An 18,588-nucleotide genomic window follows, 5' to 3' on the forward strand; every position below is an offset into this window, starting at 1 on the left:
CAGCCTGCTCTGCCACCGGTGAATGCCGTCTGGACAGCATCTCCCCTCCTCACTTGCCTAAATACTGAGCCACCCTGAGAGGAAAGTGGCCTTTGAAAGTATCTATTGCCCACTTTGTTCTGCTCATAAATATACATTACCTACAGCAATGACTTTGGGGAAAACCTCCCGACGCTCAGATTCAGCTCACACAGAGTCTCCTTGAATGTTTTTCTTCAGGCAAGGAGGCTTGGGGGCAAAAAAATGGTGTGTGAATTGCATCTCTGGAAATGCAGAAGGAGGGAAGGAAGGAAGGAAGGAAGGAAGGAAGGAAGGAAGGAAGGAAGGAAGGAAGGAAGGAAGGAAGGAAGGAAGGAAGGAAAGGGCAGAGCCCAGCGCATGGCACGTTTCTCCCAGCCGCTCTGCTCCCTGCCCTGGGGGTATGCTGAGAGTCCCACCACCCCGACACCAAGGGGACCGGCTGCAGGGGCACGAGGCGCAGCTCCTGCACGCGTGGCGGCTCTGGCACGCGTGCACGCCGGCTGGCACGGGAGAGCTCTGCGCGGGAACAGCCCACGCCTCCCGCTCCGGGCCTCTGCCCACCCGGCCGCAGGCCCACAGGAGGGACGCGCCGGCTCTGGACGAGGTGTGAGACAGTCTCTGAAGCCGCTGCTCCCCACAGCTGCCAAAATCCCTGGCTGCCCAGCGACGCTGCGCTCCTGCTCGCTGTATGTGTTATCAGGCGGTAACAGATGTCCTCTAATAACGAGCTTATTATTGGACTTAGCAGATAAAACGGGACACGTACGCCGGGTCAGACGCTTGGTGGTGAGTCTGCTTCCACAGCCCACCTTAAAATATCTCTCCCCATACCTGAGCTACGGGCCTGTCTCCCTTCATACCAAGGATGAGATTTAACATTTATTTTAAAAGTCAGCTTTATTTGCTCCGAGAGGACACGCATCTGCGTGCTGGCAGTTATTTTTCCACTTGCGCTGCATATCTCTCAGGCCGTATTTGAGACAAACCAGATTTAGAACATACCAGATTAGGAAACTCATTTGACTTTCTCTGCCGCCAGCTCCACCGAGTGAAAAGTAAACCTCCGCCACGGGACATCGCAAATAGAAATTTTAAAAAATGTACTCCTGACTCAGGGTTGTGTTTTAAAACATGGCCGGATCCTGCCACTTGGACTCGGCACCGGCAGCAGGCAGTAGCTCCCCCGCTAAATCAATAGGATTAGTCCGAGGAGTAATGTGTTTCTCTACAGGAGAAAGAATGAGCAAATGTGTCGCTCATTTGCATTCAGTACACACCATAGTTTATTTTATATATTAATTTTTTTCACTTTATATATGAGATTAAATTTGGAGAATGGGTAAACAATTTCAGTTTTTTGATCTGAAAAAATGCATAACACCATTGGGGAAAACAGATGGCAAATACAGATCAGGAATCATAAGGAATCCGGACTAATGCTGTCAAAGAAAAACAGCTCAGTCCCAGGAAATGTTAGTGACAGAGCCCCTCTCCGTGCCAGTGAGGACCTACAGCTAAGACCAGCCACACCAGCTTTCAGCGGAGTGGCTCATGCGCTCCACCATCAGCCTTGAAATCCCCGGGGGGGGCAGCTCAAGTCGCTAAGCATTGCTTGCACTGAGGCTGGCAGGCACAAACATCGCCCCAGGATGCAGGCAGAGCCCTGGAAAGGAACAAATCTCTTCTCCCCCTTCCCTCCTGGGCTGGGAGTAATTGGCTGCGGTCGCCTTCCAGCACACTCCCTCCCTTGTGCCAGCGCAGCTCTTTTGGCCAGCAAGCCGAGGGACGGAGCCAAGTCTCCACCTCTGCTGTCCCGCTCGTTCCCGAGGGGAGCAGCCGGCTTGGCCGACGGCTTCCCCGTGCCTGGCACCCCGCGCGCGAGGCTGGCAGCGCCGGGCAAGCCGGGGTCGGGAACTCCTCCTGCCGTCTGCTACCCTGCAGCCGCGTTCCAGCTGGCCACGCTCCGGCCTCAGCTGGGGGCTCCTAATGGCTTTCTGGCAAAGGCGGCAGGCAAGACATCAGAGGTTTGGGGTTTCAGGTTAGGGGTCTCTCCTGGCTCACTGCCAAAGGGATTCACGTTTCTATCCGTATTTCTACATCTCTTTCGAGCAGTTCTTGCGCTTCCTTTGGTTCTTCAGCTATCTCTGTACCTGAGGATGGAGCTGCTAAGCCTGCTAGAGTGCCTATTCAGCTTATATGACAATTTTGCTTTTTTTTTCTTTATTATTTGCATTCTGGCGGCATCTGAAGGCCTCAGGCAGGATGAGGGATTGTTTCTGTTGGTTCTGCCTGCCCAGCCTCTCAACCAGTAGGTCTGGCCTGTCTCCTGCTCTTTCAGGGATGCGGAAGGGCTCGTACAAGCTCTAACACAGTGTTACTTCAAAGCCGAGAGTGATGCTAAGCAGGTCAGAAAAGCCGTCACTCAGTGCTCTCGTACTGACTGTGGGAATTAGTATCACATAGCCAAACATTTTATTAGCATAAAGCAGAAACCTCTGCAACTGAGAAAAGTTTTATAGAGAAATTCTTGGATGCAGGTTTGTTACCAGCATGCAACATAAAACCCAAGACCCTACGACGTAAAAGACAGTAAAAATGAAATATCCACACCGCTGCTCAGCTTCTGCTTTTGCCTAGGACCTGCCTGGTTACTTCTGCTGACTCTCATCTGTCAGACATTATCAACTAGAAGCGTGCCTGCCTTCTGCAATGGATGCACCACATGCATAACACCTCCCCCTCTCTCGCACACACACTGCCGTTCACCTTCTCCCTAATCAAATCCCTGTGAAGACCATCCATCAGTCCCTATCATTTATCCTTCCCACACACACAAGCTCACAAAACAGAATTATTCTTGTTAACATTCATTCCATTAATGAGAAATCCCTGCTGGTTCATCATCCAGTGGTACAAGCCTTTGCACTCACAGGCTGACGTCTCTATCATCCTCCAAACTGCTGCTCTGGGGTACAGTAATCTCTTACGGACTGGTCTCCAAGCAGAGAGGAGGCACATTTCTCAGTACCAAACCTAAATTCAAATCTCTTTCCCCTAGAGCTGCCGGGGCTTCAGCATCTTTTTCTCCAGCATGGAACCTAAAATCGGCTATGATGCCTCATTGGTTAGCTAACTGCTTCTGTCCTTTGGGATTTTTCATACGCTGTTGATAAAAGAGCCAGTGAAAAATATAGCCATTAAACGCGTGGCCTCTGCTTGCGTGTTTCTTTTTCTGCAAAACTTGCAAAAAAAGAAAAAAAAAGAAGAAAAAATAAATTCACTCAAATGCAGTAGTCAGTCAGTCACCTGGGCTGAGGGAGGATTTTCAGCCAATGCCTAAGACTCATTACAGGTGCCAGCTTGGCTCTCTTACAGCCAGTGAGCACCACGCATTGTCCGATTAGATGCAGGGAATGGAGCAGCAACGCAAACTCTTATTCGGCAGGTCACCACAATTCCTGACTGGAGGGGAAAACATTAAAAGATTGTAAATGGCTCTGAATCCCATTCATCCCTGGGTATGTCATCTGAAATTTTCAAGGATGACAATTAAGACCCATCTCAGTGATTATTTTCATGACACTGTCACCTCCGCTGGACTTTGACCTCCAATTTATTTTACATCAGCTTCCAAGCAACCAGCCAACTGTGATCCCCACCTCCCAGAGCTCAGATGAACCGGTGATTTAGAGGGAACAGGTTTTACATCATTACTAAGCTTGTGTCACCAAGCTCTCGCCCACCCACTCCCCGGTGGCTAGCTATTCAAACCCGCTACCCTTCCAAATACATTTTCTCCTCTTTTGCTCGCTCTAAAATCAATGGCCTTTGTTTGACTGATACCACTTACTTTGGAGATTACATATTTAGCAACATATACTCCTTGCCTCTGCTTTTCCATTTCTGACCTCTAGCTGCACCACAATAATCACGCTATGCCGTTCTTGTATCTTCTACACTGATGGCTCTTCAGCTCTCTCCCGAGCCTGTAACTGCCAAGGTCGCTGCACCACCTCTGCATCCCCACCTAGCAGTGAGGATGTGCAGAAGGATGGAAGTTACTGAACCACAGTTGTTTTGGGGTATTTCTTTCATGATGACGGAGCAAATTCTTTGTGTGAGCATAGCGCAGACTGACGCGCTGTCAGCATGCTCTAGCTTCCCTAGGACATGCAGTACAAGCCACCGGAGAAATCTCTAAGCCCAAGCAGTCCTCGTGCAACGAATCATCATTTTCAGCCTTTCATTTGCAAGCATCCCCTCCCTCTTTCACGTTTGTCAGCTTGTCTGTATATATGCCTTTATCATTTCCTTAGCTCTTGAACAACATGTTCGGATCACGCAACTCCTCCCATACCACATGCTCAGCCCGGTACCCAGATTCTATCCATAAATTCTACTCAATTTAAAAAATGAATTAAAGAAACTGGATTACCCTATCAATAAGGGCACATGGAAAACCCTGCTTACCCCCATCAAGGTCCCCTTCTGCTGTATGAAGTCTTGGCCTTCCCCCAGAGAAATGCTGGGAAGATGGTTACTAGTGAGCTCTTCAACTACCTCACCTGAATGACTACTGGCAAACCTCCTGCTCATAGCAGCAGTTATATTCTGCTTGCTTCACACAGGGGAGACCTCACTGCCATTTTCAGCACTGCCATTGTACCCTTCCTGCCAGCTGATCACCTCCAGCGCTCGGTCGGTCTGCCCCATGGTAGCAGAGTCACTCCTACGGAGGAGCAGGCATCCCCTCGCCAAGGCTTCGCACATTATAACCAACCCTCAACCACTTTTGCGTCCTCTGTTTGAGACTCTGCGGCTCTTCCTTCTTCCTCCTCTGTCCTCACCTTAAGGTATCCATCCTGAACGCCCTAGGATTTCCCATCCTTTTCCAGTGTTTATTAAGTTCCTCCCTCCACCTCAAATCTTAATACTGCTTTCCACTTCCTAAACCACTGAATAGTGTCTCATCTCTACACAAATACCTCCTAGTCAAATGAAATCTGATACCAGCTAATGGTGATCCTATATAGAAGTACAACAGAGACCGTGGCCACGGCACTCTGGAACCAAAAGGAATACTGTCCTGAGAAAGGAGAGGGGCAAAGTTTTAAAATGTCCAACACTTCAGAGACTGAGATAAAGGAAAACACTGAGTAAAGCAGGGGAAAGAATAAAACCCTATAGTGAGGAAGGGAAAGGCATTTGATGAGTTTGCTGCCCGCCAAGAACGCAGTATCCACCATGACCCAGGCTGCCTCTATTCCTTTTACGTTCTCATATCTCACTTGGCACCAGCGTGACTGGTTAAATAGGAAGGAACGGAGAAACTCCAGAAAACTGCAAAAAAATTCAACAGGCTTCAAGCATACCTGGCTATGGATTTTTATAGTGTTAATTAAGAGGATGCCTAGGAGTTCCAGGGAGGAGAAAATATTTCCCATAATGTCTGAGAGTAGAAGTTAACAAGCCTGCTGGGATCTTTTTAGCCCCTGCAGAGCTAAGACTTCAACATTATTAAATGGCTGTCGCATCTAAAGTATGGTGCAACATAACTCAACACACAACAGAAAGCGCAGGATGCTGAAATGGGGGATGACTTTCGATTACGCCGCAGAGTAATTCAATTTCAGGACAGGTGTTTGCATATGACTGAACAAGATATGACTATGGAAAACAATAAAGGTACCCAAAAGAAGAGAGAAGACAGACACAGCAGGCTGGGCTCCCGGATAGCAAAAAAGTGTCAAACGAAACTGCGTGCTTCTAGACATTGTGGTTCAGTACGGCCATTCGAAGTAGATGAGCCATCAAAAAATACATACACTACAAAAGCAGAGAAACACTTTCTTTGGATGGTGGTACTCCTCAGAAGACTTGGTACTGATAGTAATTATTGAGCACTCAGGAATTGTTAGCAACCGAGGCCAAGTCCCAGGGACTTTCTTACGGTGACACGAGTCACTTTCTTATTGCTCCTAACTCACTTGGGTATATCCGAAAAGCTTATCTTAAAGCCTTTCTCTACACAAGCAGCAGCTGCTTCCCATTGCAACCAGCAATCAAAAGGATTATCCTGTATTTGATGAGACATTAGGGTGTACATTCTAAATTTGCCTGCTTAGAAATATTTCACCAAGCCTAACCCTTAAAACACACACATGTTAAGAGCTGGAAGACTATGAGTTCTCTTTTTACAGATACGAATTTTTAGGACATTTGGAAAGGACCAGTTCTCAGCCACTGCTATGCACCAAATGCATGACAGCGTCCAGAAATCAGTATCTGCCTTTTATTTAGCTCTCTAGAGCACATTTCTTTTAAAACTAAAAATGCAGTACCAAGATGTTGCTCTTCAAAAGGTACTGCTTTCTGACATCCTAATTCATTCCCCAAGTGGGCAAGGTCTTCCCTGATTTCAGTAAAGGTGTTAAGTGTCCACCTAGCAAACAGAATTGTGTGGGAAGTGGCCCAAAAAAGCCCAATAATATGAGCATACATGTACAGGAAGACAAAAATTGAGGGTGTTACTTACTGTTACCCACCCCGAATGAGCGGTATACAACATGATATTCACTTATCTACCAGCTTAAGTGAGTCTCCCTATATGAATAAGGCATGATGTGCACAGCCCACAATATTTTGTACAAACACAGAATTGGTTAAGATTTTCCAAAAGTGCTGTAGCTGGAATAGGAGACCAAGTTATGATGGTTCTATGCACCTCTAACTGAAATACATGGTCCAAAGTGACTTAGATAATTTGGGAAAAAAAAAAAAAAAGTACTTATTATGCAAATTACTGCTCTAGGAAAAAAATTGGCTTCTTTCATCATCTTTCTCATAACACATGCAACTTGTCCAGCCTAAACAATACACAGAGATTTCATTACGTCAACTTAAAAAACCAGAGTAACCAATCAGTCACGACACTGAAGTCCAAAGTCTGATGCAGAATCCTGATGCCCCAACTGTATGATCTACATCAGTACTTAGAAAAATGTCCAAAGAACTACTCAGTGCAATCAAAACGCAGAACCACCACAACCAGTTAACCCCTCTTCCCATACGGACAATTTCACTGGCAAGCAATCATAGCCCAATGATTTAAAGCAAGCAATTTCCAATGCAAGTAGAAAGCAGCGTTTGTATGACAGAGGCTGTTAAACCCTCGACTAGCCTACAAGTTAGCTGAATTCCTTGAAATTCTGTTCAGTTCAGGACCAAATCCCACCACTAAGAGGTTTCCTTAGGCAGGAGAAACTTCATTTTTGCCCCCCTTTAACAAACTATGCTATATCGAACAGCAGTTGATATAATGCATATTCTAAATCGAACGCTAATGTCATGGGGTTTGGGCGCTTTCTTTGCTTTGTAAGTACCACATGAGGAAAGGGAAACAACAACATATGAACCAGTAAAACAGACGACATCCAACTGCATTACAGACGACATCCAACTCCATTTCAGAGGCTATCCCTTGCGCTCAGTAGTTTGCCAGAACTGTAAGGAGACCAAAAGCTCGACTCCGCCGCACTCTCAGTGTCTTCCTCCATCCCATGTCTCCCACCAACCGCAATGCATTCCCGCCTTGCAAGATGTGATCCTAACACAAGGTCAAATAGCTTCAATGAGATTTCCAAGCGGCAGAGATCAGGCGCTGGTGAGCAAAGATGCCTGCAGCTGCTCTGGTCTCTGCCGGAGGTGGCAGCAGGAGGCCTTGCGTTGTCCCCAAGAACCTCCAGAGGTCAAAAGGAAAACTCGTCGCCCAACGTATGTTTATCCCAGACACGTAAAATGTGGATGAAAGTGACAAACACCCAGTTGCAAAACACTCAACAAAGGTCAAATCTTGCTCTGCCTCTTGCCTCCTCTGCTCACTGCCAACACCGTCACCGCAGGATCACGTGCCGTGTCGGAAGCCGCCAAGCGAGAGCACCGGAGTCGCATGGCGAGGGCTCTTGTGCGGTGCCAGCAGCCAATGCCAGTGCCAGGCACCCTCTCTGCCGGCTCAGGTCTGGGAATGGAAAACCAAGAGCACGCTGGCAGAGCAGAATGGGCACGCACGAGGAGGAGAGAGGAAAAAACTGGCATTTAGGGCCCATCAGGGCTTTACAGCCAATAGCCAATGTGAATTGCGCTCGGGACAGAGCAGGGTTTTCTCCGGCTGGAAATGCCTGGGGACAGGGACTGCTTTTTTGCCCGCTTGCAGGGTGTTTAACGCATGGGGAGCCTCAGCTAGATGGAGGGCTACAAGGCAGGGGCAGAGAGGACAGAAACATTGCCATAGAGCAACATTTCAGCGAAGAACGGCAACACAGGCTACAAGGTGGTCTTTCTTTCCACCTTCCAGTTAGCCACTTGGATCGTGTCAGCTGCCTGCCCCTGACAAAGTTTTTCAGTCCCCTCTCACGCTGCTCAATTCCATCGTGCCGTCGCTTAACTTATGCATGTAATTTAAAGCTGGGTAGATGGCAGGGAAATTGCTTCCTCTGAGGCCCCTACTAATTGACCCCTATCCACAGAGCTCAGCAGTCTTCCCTTAACAGCACTCACACGCGCTACCACAACACGAAGCGCAAGTTCGGAGGTTGCCAGCGCAGCCTCTCTCCCCTGTGGCAATGCCATATGGCGTTAAGATTTTCAGGATCAGACGCCGTGCCTGTTGAAATCAATCATTACGACCCTATCCCCGGCGAAGGCCATCTCAAACTCCCGCTGGCTTGAAAGGCGACTCAGTGAGGTGCCGTGGATTTGGATGCTGGTATTTACTATTTCAGGTCGGTATGCAAAACGTTTGCTTTAATAGCGCACGTATCAATTAGGGCAGCTATTACGAATAAAGCAAGTGGCACCGGCTATGCTGACAGCATGCCCAAACAGCAGATATTCCACGTTCGGGCCGAACCCTTCAGACCCTGCCAAAGCGAATCAGCCCCTCTGCCTCAATTTGCTGCCACGCTTAGTGCAAACGAGAAGCGGGGCAACTGAGATTCGTAACGCTGAATCGGGATGGTTTACTTCAAAGAGAGGGGGATGTAGAGTAACGTCAGGCTCCTAATCTTCATAACCTGCCGCAGAAGTTATAGATGCGTATACCAATCAGAGGAAAATAAGTAGTCTCTATGGGTAAATAAAGATTATGTCCCTTTAAACCAGCTGTAAATCTGAATGAACGCAGAATATACATACACAAGTAGGCAGCGTGCAACGTGACGTCAATCTTATTTTTATAGATTTATTATTACCGTACATAAAATTTCCTAGTAATAATAACATTCTATGAAAAATACTAGAGCATTGGGACACTTTCAACGTGAAAATAGTACAAGAAAAAATAGGAAAAAATAATTCAAGTGTTTAAAAAAAATGCTATGAGGGAAGCATTCCATTAAAAATGCAAGGGTCAGGGACTGGAAAGCATTCATGTGAATCTGTCTTCAACTCCATGTACTAACCTTGAGAGTTATATCCTATGCCTTCATTGCACCAGTAGAAGAAGAGATTTAAAGGAAAAAGAGAGAAATGGTTTCCGTGGGATCAGCCAGTTTACTGTTTATTGTTATTATTCTCATTTTTCATTTATTTCGGTTTTAAACACAGTTCCGCCCCCTGCCTTGAATCATCTCCGCAACTTTGCAGCCACAGTCGAGCGCAATTCACAAACCTCACAAGCGTGTAGCGGACCATGGGCCCCTCGATCCTTGTCGCATCGCCTTGGGACTATGCCTACGGAGGTGACGGGGGATCACCCACACAGGGCTGTCGCCTCCCCGAGAGCGCGGGCCAAAGGAGCCCCAGCAGCTCGCTCCGTGGGGACGCTGCCCTCGCCCACCCGCAGCCACCGCTGCTGCTGCGGTGCCCTGGGGTAGGCCCTGTCACTCTCTGACACCCAGCTGGTGGCCTTACAGCCAGAGCACTGCTGCCGCACATGTGCTTTAGGCAGCCCTGCTGTCACTCTTTATTAAATTATAAAAAAAAAAAAAAACAAAAAAGAAGAAAAAAAACCCGTAACAAAACCAACCATATAAGAAAGTTACTGAGTTTGGGCACTCTTCCTCTCCTACTGAAAAACCACATTTCTGTAAAGAAATCAGCCACATCCCGTGACAAACTTTGTGATGGGCCACGACCTGCAGAGAAGTGATGCCTTACTGACATCTCCACAGCTGGAAAGAGAAACCTGTTTCCTTCGAGTCACAGAATCGCAGCAGAGCAGCTTTTGTGTTTACAAATCTGACGGAGCACAAACAGGAGAGAATGAAGAAAAGAAGTGAAGGCAGGTGGTTATGAGAGTACACAAGTGGCTAATAAAACCACGGTTTTTACTAGTCACAGTGGTTAAACAATTTTAACGGGCGGCATTCTCATAACACGCCTGAGCAGTTTTTAAGGCTGTCGAACACCTCTGTCAGAAGCAAGGAAGTTCTGGAAATGTACTTAGAGATGCACACAAACCCACAGGAAGATCTGATAACGTACAAATTCGTTTCTTCCAGAGATAGCTCACTTTCTGCACAAATCGATAAGCCATCAGAACCTATCATTTATCACAAACATTAAATCCCAGCAGCATCCTGGTTTGCAAGCCTAATGAGGGAACCTGGTGCACAAAGGCACCCCCAGTGCTGGGTGGTGCAGGGAGGGGGGATTCTCCATGTCTCTGGTTCAGAGAAGTCTCTTTTAGGCTGGACTCAGCATTATAATCCATCATTAACAGACCAGGGCATTAGGTATCTTCTTTGCAAACTTGCTACGAAACCAACAAAGGCATAGTATTGAGAAAACCAAGAGTTAAACATCCAATCTAGTTTCTAGCACCTGGGAAGTCCATCCTGATTTTTGCATTAGTGATGCTGGGTCACAAAAAAGAGGTAAGAGGATGCAGAGCTGCTACAAATCAAACTTTCAGCAAGGACAGTTCACTCTCGCAAGGAGGAATTAATTAGTTGGTTCGATGAGGCTGGTTAGGAAAGAGTTAATGCTATCAGCCAAATGTCAATTAAACCCCCAAATGTCAATTAAACCCCCAAATATTGCTTTTGTCCCATGGCAGTATCAATACCAACGCCATTATCTCCGTTCATTTAACGCAGACCAAATGAATGGGGTCTTGGTGTTGCTTTTTCCCTGGAATCCCTCGTCCCACCTCTTCTTGGCGAGAGCTCCTGCAAGCAACGACTTAGGGAATACACCGCTTTGCACACACGCACGCACACACAGAGGGAAGTTACAATTTCTTACTTAGTTGCTAATTTCTGTGACTACAAATCTTGATGTCACCCAGCATACGCTACTCCTCTGTACTAAATCCATCATCCTCGACACCTTCAGACACATCTGATATGTGCGTCTAACCAGCAACACTATAATTTTAATAATGACAAGGGATTAAGTATGATTACTAGTCTTTCCTCTCACTTGTTTCCTTCACCTAACGGTACCAACCAATTGCCGGTTTCCTCCCGGCTGTGTATTTGGGTTCCCATTGTCTGTTGTCCCCGATACAGCAACCGAAATGAGTACGACATGGGATCTGCCTGTCTCCCGTATGTCTACCAAACCTGAAAACCTGTCGTTACAGCTCTGGGAAATGCGATACGTTGTCAGTTCCGAGGACACGTCGTAAAAATAACCGTATGTACAATTCAGTCAAACCTGTGCTATTTTTCCCATTGTGTTTTATACGCCATGAGCGGGTTATTTCGTACAAGATATTGCCAAAGAGATTACTTGGGCACGTTTCACCGACTACTGGGCTCTACGGCCAGTTTTCTGTCTTGGACAAACAGCTACCGGTCACCCTGGAGATGAACTCGCCATTACTTTCCCCTGAACTTCCGACGGCGGGAGCCAGGCGTTCAGCTAAAACTTTCCCTTTCCCACCTCCCCGTCCCTACAAACCGCCCCGAATCGTCATGATCGCCATTAAAAAAAAAAAAAAAAAAAAAAAAAAAAAAAGAAACCAGAGACAGCCAGCAGTCTTATAGAAATTGCACGGCAGGTAAACCAGGCGAGCAGCGTCTCGGAACGGCCACGAGCTGGCGGGGAGGGGCCGGCACCCCCCGGCCGGCCTCCGGGTCTGAAAGGCTGGGCGCTGCTGCGGCCCGCGGCGGGGGGCGCCCGCGGGGGCGGCTCTCCGTCCCTCCTCGGCGGGGACGGCTGCCGGGGCCGCGACCAGCGCCGAGCTCGGCGGGACGCCGCGGGGGGCGGCGTTTCTCTTCCCTGCGGGGCGGAGAGGGGGCGGGCGGCGGGGCAGCGCCGCGGGGAGGGGGGGGGGGGGAACGGGGGGGCCGCGCCGCGGCGGGGGGCACCCTCAGAGCCTGAAGGAGGCCTCGGAAAAGGGATGCTGCATCTTGAAACTAGACAAGAAGCACTGGAGGGGAGGGGGCAGGGGGTTGAGGAGGGACGGCGGGAGGCTGGGGAAAAAGAAATCATCTCCTCTGACCTCTAGCGAAGTGCCCGGTTTTTTCTTAAGCTCTTCACATTTCCTAAATTTGCAGATCTGGTGTCCCGTTTTGCGGTTCCTGCAACTGCTGCAGACTCCACAGTTGATGAGCCGCTTGCAGGGCACGCACACCCCGCAGCGTTTCCGCTTCTTCTTGGCGGGGTTGCCCGCCCCGGCCCCGGCCCCGCTGCCGCCGCCGGCCCCCCCTCCGCCACCGCCGCCTCCTCCGCCGCCGCCTCCGCCGCCCCCCGCGCCGGCGGCGGCGCCCAGGGCGGAGGCGGGCGAGGCCGAGGCGTGGCTCTGCGGGCAGTCCGCCAGGTTGGCGATCTGGAAGGCGCTGTCTGTGACGGCGGCCGAGGCCGCGGCGGGGGAGTGCAGGGCCGTCATGACGATGACCCCGGGGGGCAGGGAGAGGCCGCCCAGCGCCGGGATGGCCGAGAAGGTGCCGACGCGCTCGGGGAGGTTCATGATCTCCGCTTCGGCGGCGCCGCACTTGAGCTTGTTCATGCACTCGCCGGCCAGCGGCCGGCAGTGCTCGGGGGAGAGGGTGGAGAGGAAGTTGCCGTTCGCCATGGGCAGGGCGGGCTGCTCGGCCGGCGGGCAGCCGGGCTTGCCCAGCCGCTGCGAGTCGCTCCGGTGGTGCATGCCGCCCCTGCCGGCGTGCAGCGAGGAGGCGGCGGCGGCGGCCGCGGAGGCGGAGGCGGCGGCGGCGGCGGAGGAGGGCTTCCTCGCGCCGCCCGCCGCGCCGCCGCCGCCGCCGCCGCCGCCGCTGCCCCAGAGCATGGCGGTGGCGGCGGCGGCCGTGGCGGTGTCGCAGTTCCAGGGGGACATGCCGATGCGGGCGGCGGCGGCGGCGGCGGCGCTGGGGAAGATGGGGGTGGTGATGCGAGCGATCTTGGCCGCCTGGGGGAAGGCGCCGCCGTTGGTCTTGTAGAAGGTGGCGAAGGAGCGGTACCTCTCCATCTCCGAGTTGTAATCCACAAGGCTGTTGAGGGCCCCCTCGGGCAGGTGGCTGTCCTTGGGCAGCCCCGGCGCCTCGGGGTTGGGGCCGCTCTCCACGCACACGTTGGTGTTCATGGTGGCCGGGAGGGGGGACGGCGGGGAGGGACGGGGCGGGGGGGTGAGGGGCCGGGGAGAGAGGGACGGGGCGGGTGGGGGGGTCGCTTAATCCTCCTCCTCCTCCGGGCGCATTCCCGCGGTCGGTGCCTGGCCGGGCAGCCGCTCCTCCTGCATCCTCACGGGAGCTGCCGCAGCTGAAACACAGAAAGTCATTTCCGAGGGGGTGCGCGCGCGCGGGGGACGCTAACGGCCGCCAACGGCCACCCCGGGGTGGGGGACGGGGACACGGGTGGGGGGGGGGGGCACACGCCGCCGTACCCGCGGGCAGAGGGCTTGAGGGGGGCGGCCTGGGCGAAGCAAGCCCGGTCCCGGGACAAGGCGGCGGTGCCGCGGTGGGGGGGACACACACGACACGGCACAGGGAGCGGGAGCTGCCCACCTACCATCTCCACCGGGGAAAATGAAAAGGCAGAGAAAAAAAAGGGGGGGGGGGGAATAAATAAAAGGAATAAAAAAAAAAAAAGAGGGAGGCGGGAGGAGGGAGCCGCCAGCTGCCACGGTGTCCTTCTGCGCCCGGCGGTCATTAGCTGCCTGCCGGCACAGCTGGCTCCGCCGGGCGCTGGTCGCGGCGGCACCGGCCCCCCCCCGCCGCCGGCGAGGAGGGGGGGGAAGCTGCCTGCGGGCCGCGGGGGAAAACGGTGCTAGGTTGAAAATAAATAAATAATAAAATAAAATACTTAAGGCAGGCAATTTCACAGCTTGTGATCCCGGCGCCTGCAGCTGTACTAAAGACGGAGGATTTATCCCAACCTCTCGGGAGGATTCCCCGCCGCCACCGCCGGGGGCTGCGCGGGAGGGGGGGGGCACACACGGACACGGGGACAGCCCCTCGTCGGGCGCCGCGGGGCAGGGGGGTGGCTTCGCGGGAGAGACAGCCCGGGAACACTCGGGAGGGCACGTCGCTGTACCTGCTCAGCTAGCCCTCGGCGGGGAAAGATGGCTTTCTGCTTCAGGGTTAGGAAAGTTTAGGAGGGGGGTAAGGACGCGGTGCTCGGTTTATTTCCCACCGCCCCCCCTCCCCCGGGAGGTGAAGGGGGGTATTTTAGTTTATGGCAATGAGGAAGGTGCATTATGGCAGCCTGCGCGAACTAAAGCAAAACATAAACATAACTTAAAAAGCCCTCAGTTTATGAACACTGCCTCTTTGTTTTCCAGATGCGCTACCTGAATAGTTTAGATATTTCCAGCATCTTTTCTGATGTAGGGCTATCGATCAGAAACGTTCACTTGGGAGGCACTCGTGGGGCTACGTCTACTTTCCAGACTCCAGTATGTTTAGTTCAAAATGGTTATCAATTACGGTAATTACCATCATAATTAGATTAATGAACCGTTTGGAGCCCAACCTACCGAGTGCAAAAACTTCGTCTTCTCCCGACGTCGTGCACTAAAAAGCGGGCTTTATGTAAACAAATCCAGATGAAGGGAGCGTAAATCTACAGAAGAAACCTCACCCTCGGCTGCAGTAGGGACTGGCGGGCGTCTTTCCATCGGAAAAAAAAAAAGACCCCGAGCCCGCAGGAGCCACCTCTGTGTTTCCACGTCAGGGAAAAACCCAGAGCCTCGCTGCCTTCGGAGGTCTGGTGGCAATACAAAGGCTGCCCCGGAAAGCTCTAGGCTAAGCGTCGTCTTGTGGAGGGATGCGAAGGATTTGCATATAGAAAAAAAAAACCCACCAAAAAAACCCCACTAAACCAAAAAAACCCTTCTCCCGTTTCCAGAAATGAAAACCTAGCCGCATGTCCTCGATAACAACTACTCAATAAAACTAGTTTTGCCAGCCATGTGTAGGAAAGCCACGCATCTGGTAAGGAATAAAACGTTAGCGTTCAGCCTTTTATGCCAGAAGTCAAGTAACATACGCATTTTCTTGCCCTATTCCCCCCAGCATTAAAGTGGCTTCTCTCCACAAAAGCTTCCCTCGCCGGCTACCTTTTCGCTCCCCGCAGCCCCCTCTCGGGGTTTATTGCCACCAGGAGCGAGAAAATGATGGTGCCCACCAACCGGGTCATTATTGTTTAATCGATGCATCTCCGGAGCATGAAAAGGGTACCCGAGACGCAGTTATTGATTTCTCTTCCCCCCCCCTCCCCCCTTAACTATCGCCCTCATTTCCACGAATGAAATAAATAAATAGAAATTGGTAGCCGGGCTTCGCGATTCTGCCTCTGCTTAAGCCAAATGTGACCGTACATGTTCAATATTGCATGTCTGCTCTGCCAAAGACAGAGAGATCAAAGGTCATATTTAGCATTCAGGAGGAGGGGCGGGTGCAGATTAATTAATAAATTAATATAGCGGCGCCTTTTATTGCCCAAGTCTAGCATTAATCTACTTTTACGATCCCAGAGGAAAAAAAAAAAAAAAAAAAAAAAGACAAACCCACAAAATTAAAAAAAAAAGAAAAACCACCCCCCTAAAAAAACCCAACAAACCCAAAACAAATAACCCACGACGGATAAGGGGGGAGAGGGGGGAAAAAAGCAAACCAGTCACTTACCAGGCTCTTTATTTGGGGGGGCTTGAGCGTGCAGACGCTACCAGCCTGTCTGCCTTTAATTAGTTGCACATCAGTCCCTAACACAAAGAAGAAGAAGAAGAAGAAGAAGAAATATCCAGATGTGCCTTGGCAGCTCCTCAATTACAACTTTGATACTTGTAAACAAACTGCGAGGGGCGGTGGGGAGGGTGGGGGGGGCGGGGGGGATAAATGAAGCCGCCGATCCACTAAACAAATACCTGTAAGTGGCTTTTTTCCCCCCTCTCCCTCTCTCGCTCGTTGCAGAGAAAGGAGGAGGAGGAGGAGGGGGGAGCAGGGGAGGCGGCGGGGGGCGAGGAAGGAGCAGGCACAGAGGGAGTGTGTGTGTGTGTGTGTGTGTGCGCGTGTGTGCGTGCGTGTGCGCGGTGGTCTCCTCTGCCAGCGCGTTGCTCGCCGCCCGTCTCCCGGCGCCCGCCCTCGCACACAGCGCCGGGAGTGCGTTCGTGTGTGTGCGCGCGCGTGTGTGTGTGTGTGTGTGTGCGTGTGGCGGTGCGGGGGTGGGGAGGGGGGGGGCGGGCGGGAGGCGGCGGCGGCGGCGGGGCGATCGCCGCCGAGGTGAGGGAGCGCGCGGGGAGGACGCAGGGATGCGGACACCCGCCGCCGAGCGCTGACGGTTCCGCCGCCGCCGAGCGGCGCGCACGGGCCGCGGCGGGGCGCAACGCGGGGGGCCGCCCCCGCCGCCGCCCCCCTTCCCGCTGCGCGGCGCGGCTCGGCTCTGCCCGGCGCGGCGGGGCGCTGCGGCCGGCGGCCGCCCGGTGCGGGGCTGCCGGCGGGGGCGGGGCCGCGCCGCGCCGCAGAGGGGAGGGGGCGGGAGGGAGGGCGCGCACCGCCCGCGCAGCACTGTCACCCTCCCGGGGGGGGGGGGCGGGCGGAACTGCCGGTAAAGTTTGTGCCCCGGGAAGTTTGCGGAGGTCCCCCCGCCTCGCCCTGCCCGGCAGCTGCCTTACCCGCCGGTGAGGCTGGAGCAGGGGGGTCAGCGCGCAAGTCAGCGCACGGCCGCGCAACCTTCCATTTTTCAACCGCGTTTGCGTATCCCTAATGACTACCGACACCCCCCCGCCCCCCATTATTATTATTTTTGCGGGAGTGTGAGGTGCTGCACATTTCAGGCATATTTAGGCGAAATGGAGCCAGCCGAATCGTGGATGTTACGCAAGTGTCTCGGCGACGACTGGAAGCGCTTTCCGAACATTTGCCGTTTGCCTGCCAGGACGTTGGTGCCCGAGAGCAGGAGGCGCGAGGCACCTGTCCGTGCAGGCCACGCGTCCCCCGCGCCTCAACTCACAACGTTCAAAACGCTTCTCAACAAGCCACCGACATACGACTATACACGCAGCAGACCCTTAAAGAATTTCAACAACTAAGTGTAAAAAAAAAAAACCCAAACCCTCAACCCAACCCACCTGCCTTCCCTGGAGCTCCTGCGAGCACAAAAAAGGGCCTATACTCACTGAATAAATTATGCATCGCAAGTTCTTCGTCCAGCTCCTCTTGGTACAGCCGGAGCGAGCGCTGGCACCCACAGAGACGCTGCTGCAGCCTGGCGCAGCCAGCGCGGGCACTAAGCGGTCAAGACGCGGACGTCTCCGCCAGGGAAACCATTTTAGCCGTTTGTAAATTACAGAAAAAGAAGGGAAAGTCGTACCGTTTCATTGGCTTTACATGTAAGTAAACGAAGGCTTTCTGTGCAGACTGAAGTCTTCCTTCCTTCCGCTCCAATCTGAATTCGAGCTCGGGGCGCTCAACGCTAGGGAATTACCTGCGGGAAGGTGCCGCAGGAACTTTTTCCCAGGAGCAGCAAGAAGAGGCGGATTTGGGCAGTGGGATTCGGCGAGGGCCAGCAGCCTCGCGGTTAATACTCCAGCAAGCGCGACTGATTGGTACCGAAGAGGGACAGCTATGGTCCATCAGGTAGCTCGCAGATCTCCAAGAAGTCACGCCATTGGCATTTACGCGGATCGGTAGCTTTATTTGGAACCGGTACAGTTTGTCAAACTAATAATCTGCCTCTAACCACACGATATGCATTTTAAAGTACCCCCAAACATGTATTTACATAATAAAGCGTAACCTCCTGACTAGCTAGCATCATCCCTTATGACAGTTCGGCTGCCTTTTTCAGAGTCTTTTCTGTTTTGATACATTTTAATATGAACTTATGGGGAAAAATACAAATGAGGGGAAACGATGTTTCGGTAATGTCACAAAGTGACAAAAAACAAGCGCTTTTCCTGTTGAGGTTCATTCCCTACCACTTTTCTCCCAAATTAGTTGTCAAAAACCATATGCGATACTCCAAACACCAAGGACGTTTTTCAAACACAGACTTCTCCTGAACTCCAAACTTCCTTTAATCACAACCCGGGTCTCACTTAAGCAATCCTTTCTGAGTTAATTTATTACTCTTGAAGGAGTTACATTTTTAATAACCTAAAAGAGGAAAAGGGGAAAACTCTGATAA

General features: G+C 51.8%; 1 protein-coding gene across 5 annotated transcripts in view; it reads right to left on the reverse strand.

Annotated features, from left to right (window-relative positions):
* CXXC4 (CXXC finger protein 4) overlaps positions 1 to 13,564 on the reverse strand; it is a 123,699-nt gene extending 110,135 nt beyond the window's left edge. For all 5 annotated transcript variants that reach the window (XR_008576937.1, XR_008576935.1, XR_008576936.1 and 2 more), the window contains exon 1: positions 12,470 to 13,564. Coding sequence is in view for 1 of the 5 variants with exons in the window: in XM_054824504.1 (XP_054680479.1) it covers positions 12,470 to 13,546 (1,077 nt within the window). In the remaining 4 variants the exon portion in view is untranslated. The remainder of the gene's footprint in view (positions 1 to 12,469) is intronic.
* Between the last annotated feature and the right edge of the window lie 5,024 nt (positions 13,565 to 18,588).

The sequence above is a fragment of the Grus americana genome, chromosome 4, assembly GCF_028858705.1.
Source record: "Grus americana isolate bGruAme1 chromosome 4, bGruAme1.mat, whole genome shotgun sequence".
Taxonomy (NCBI): Eukaryota; Metazoa; Chordata; class Aves; order Gruiformes; family Gruidae; genus Grus; species Grus americana.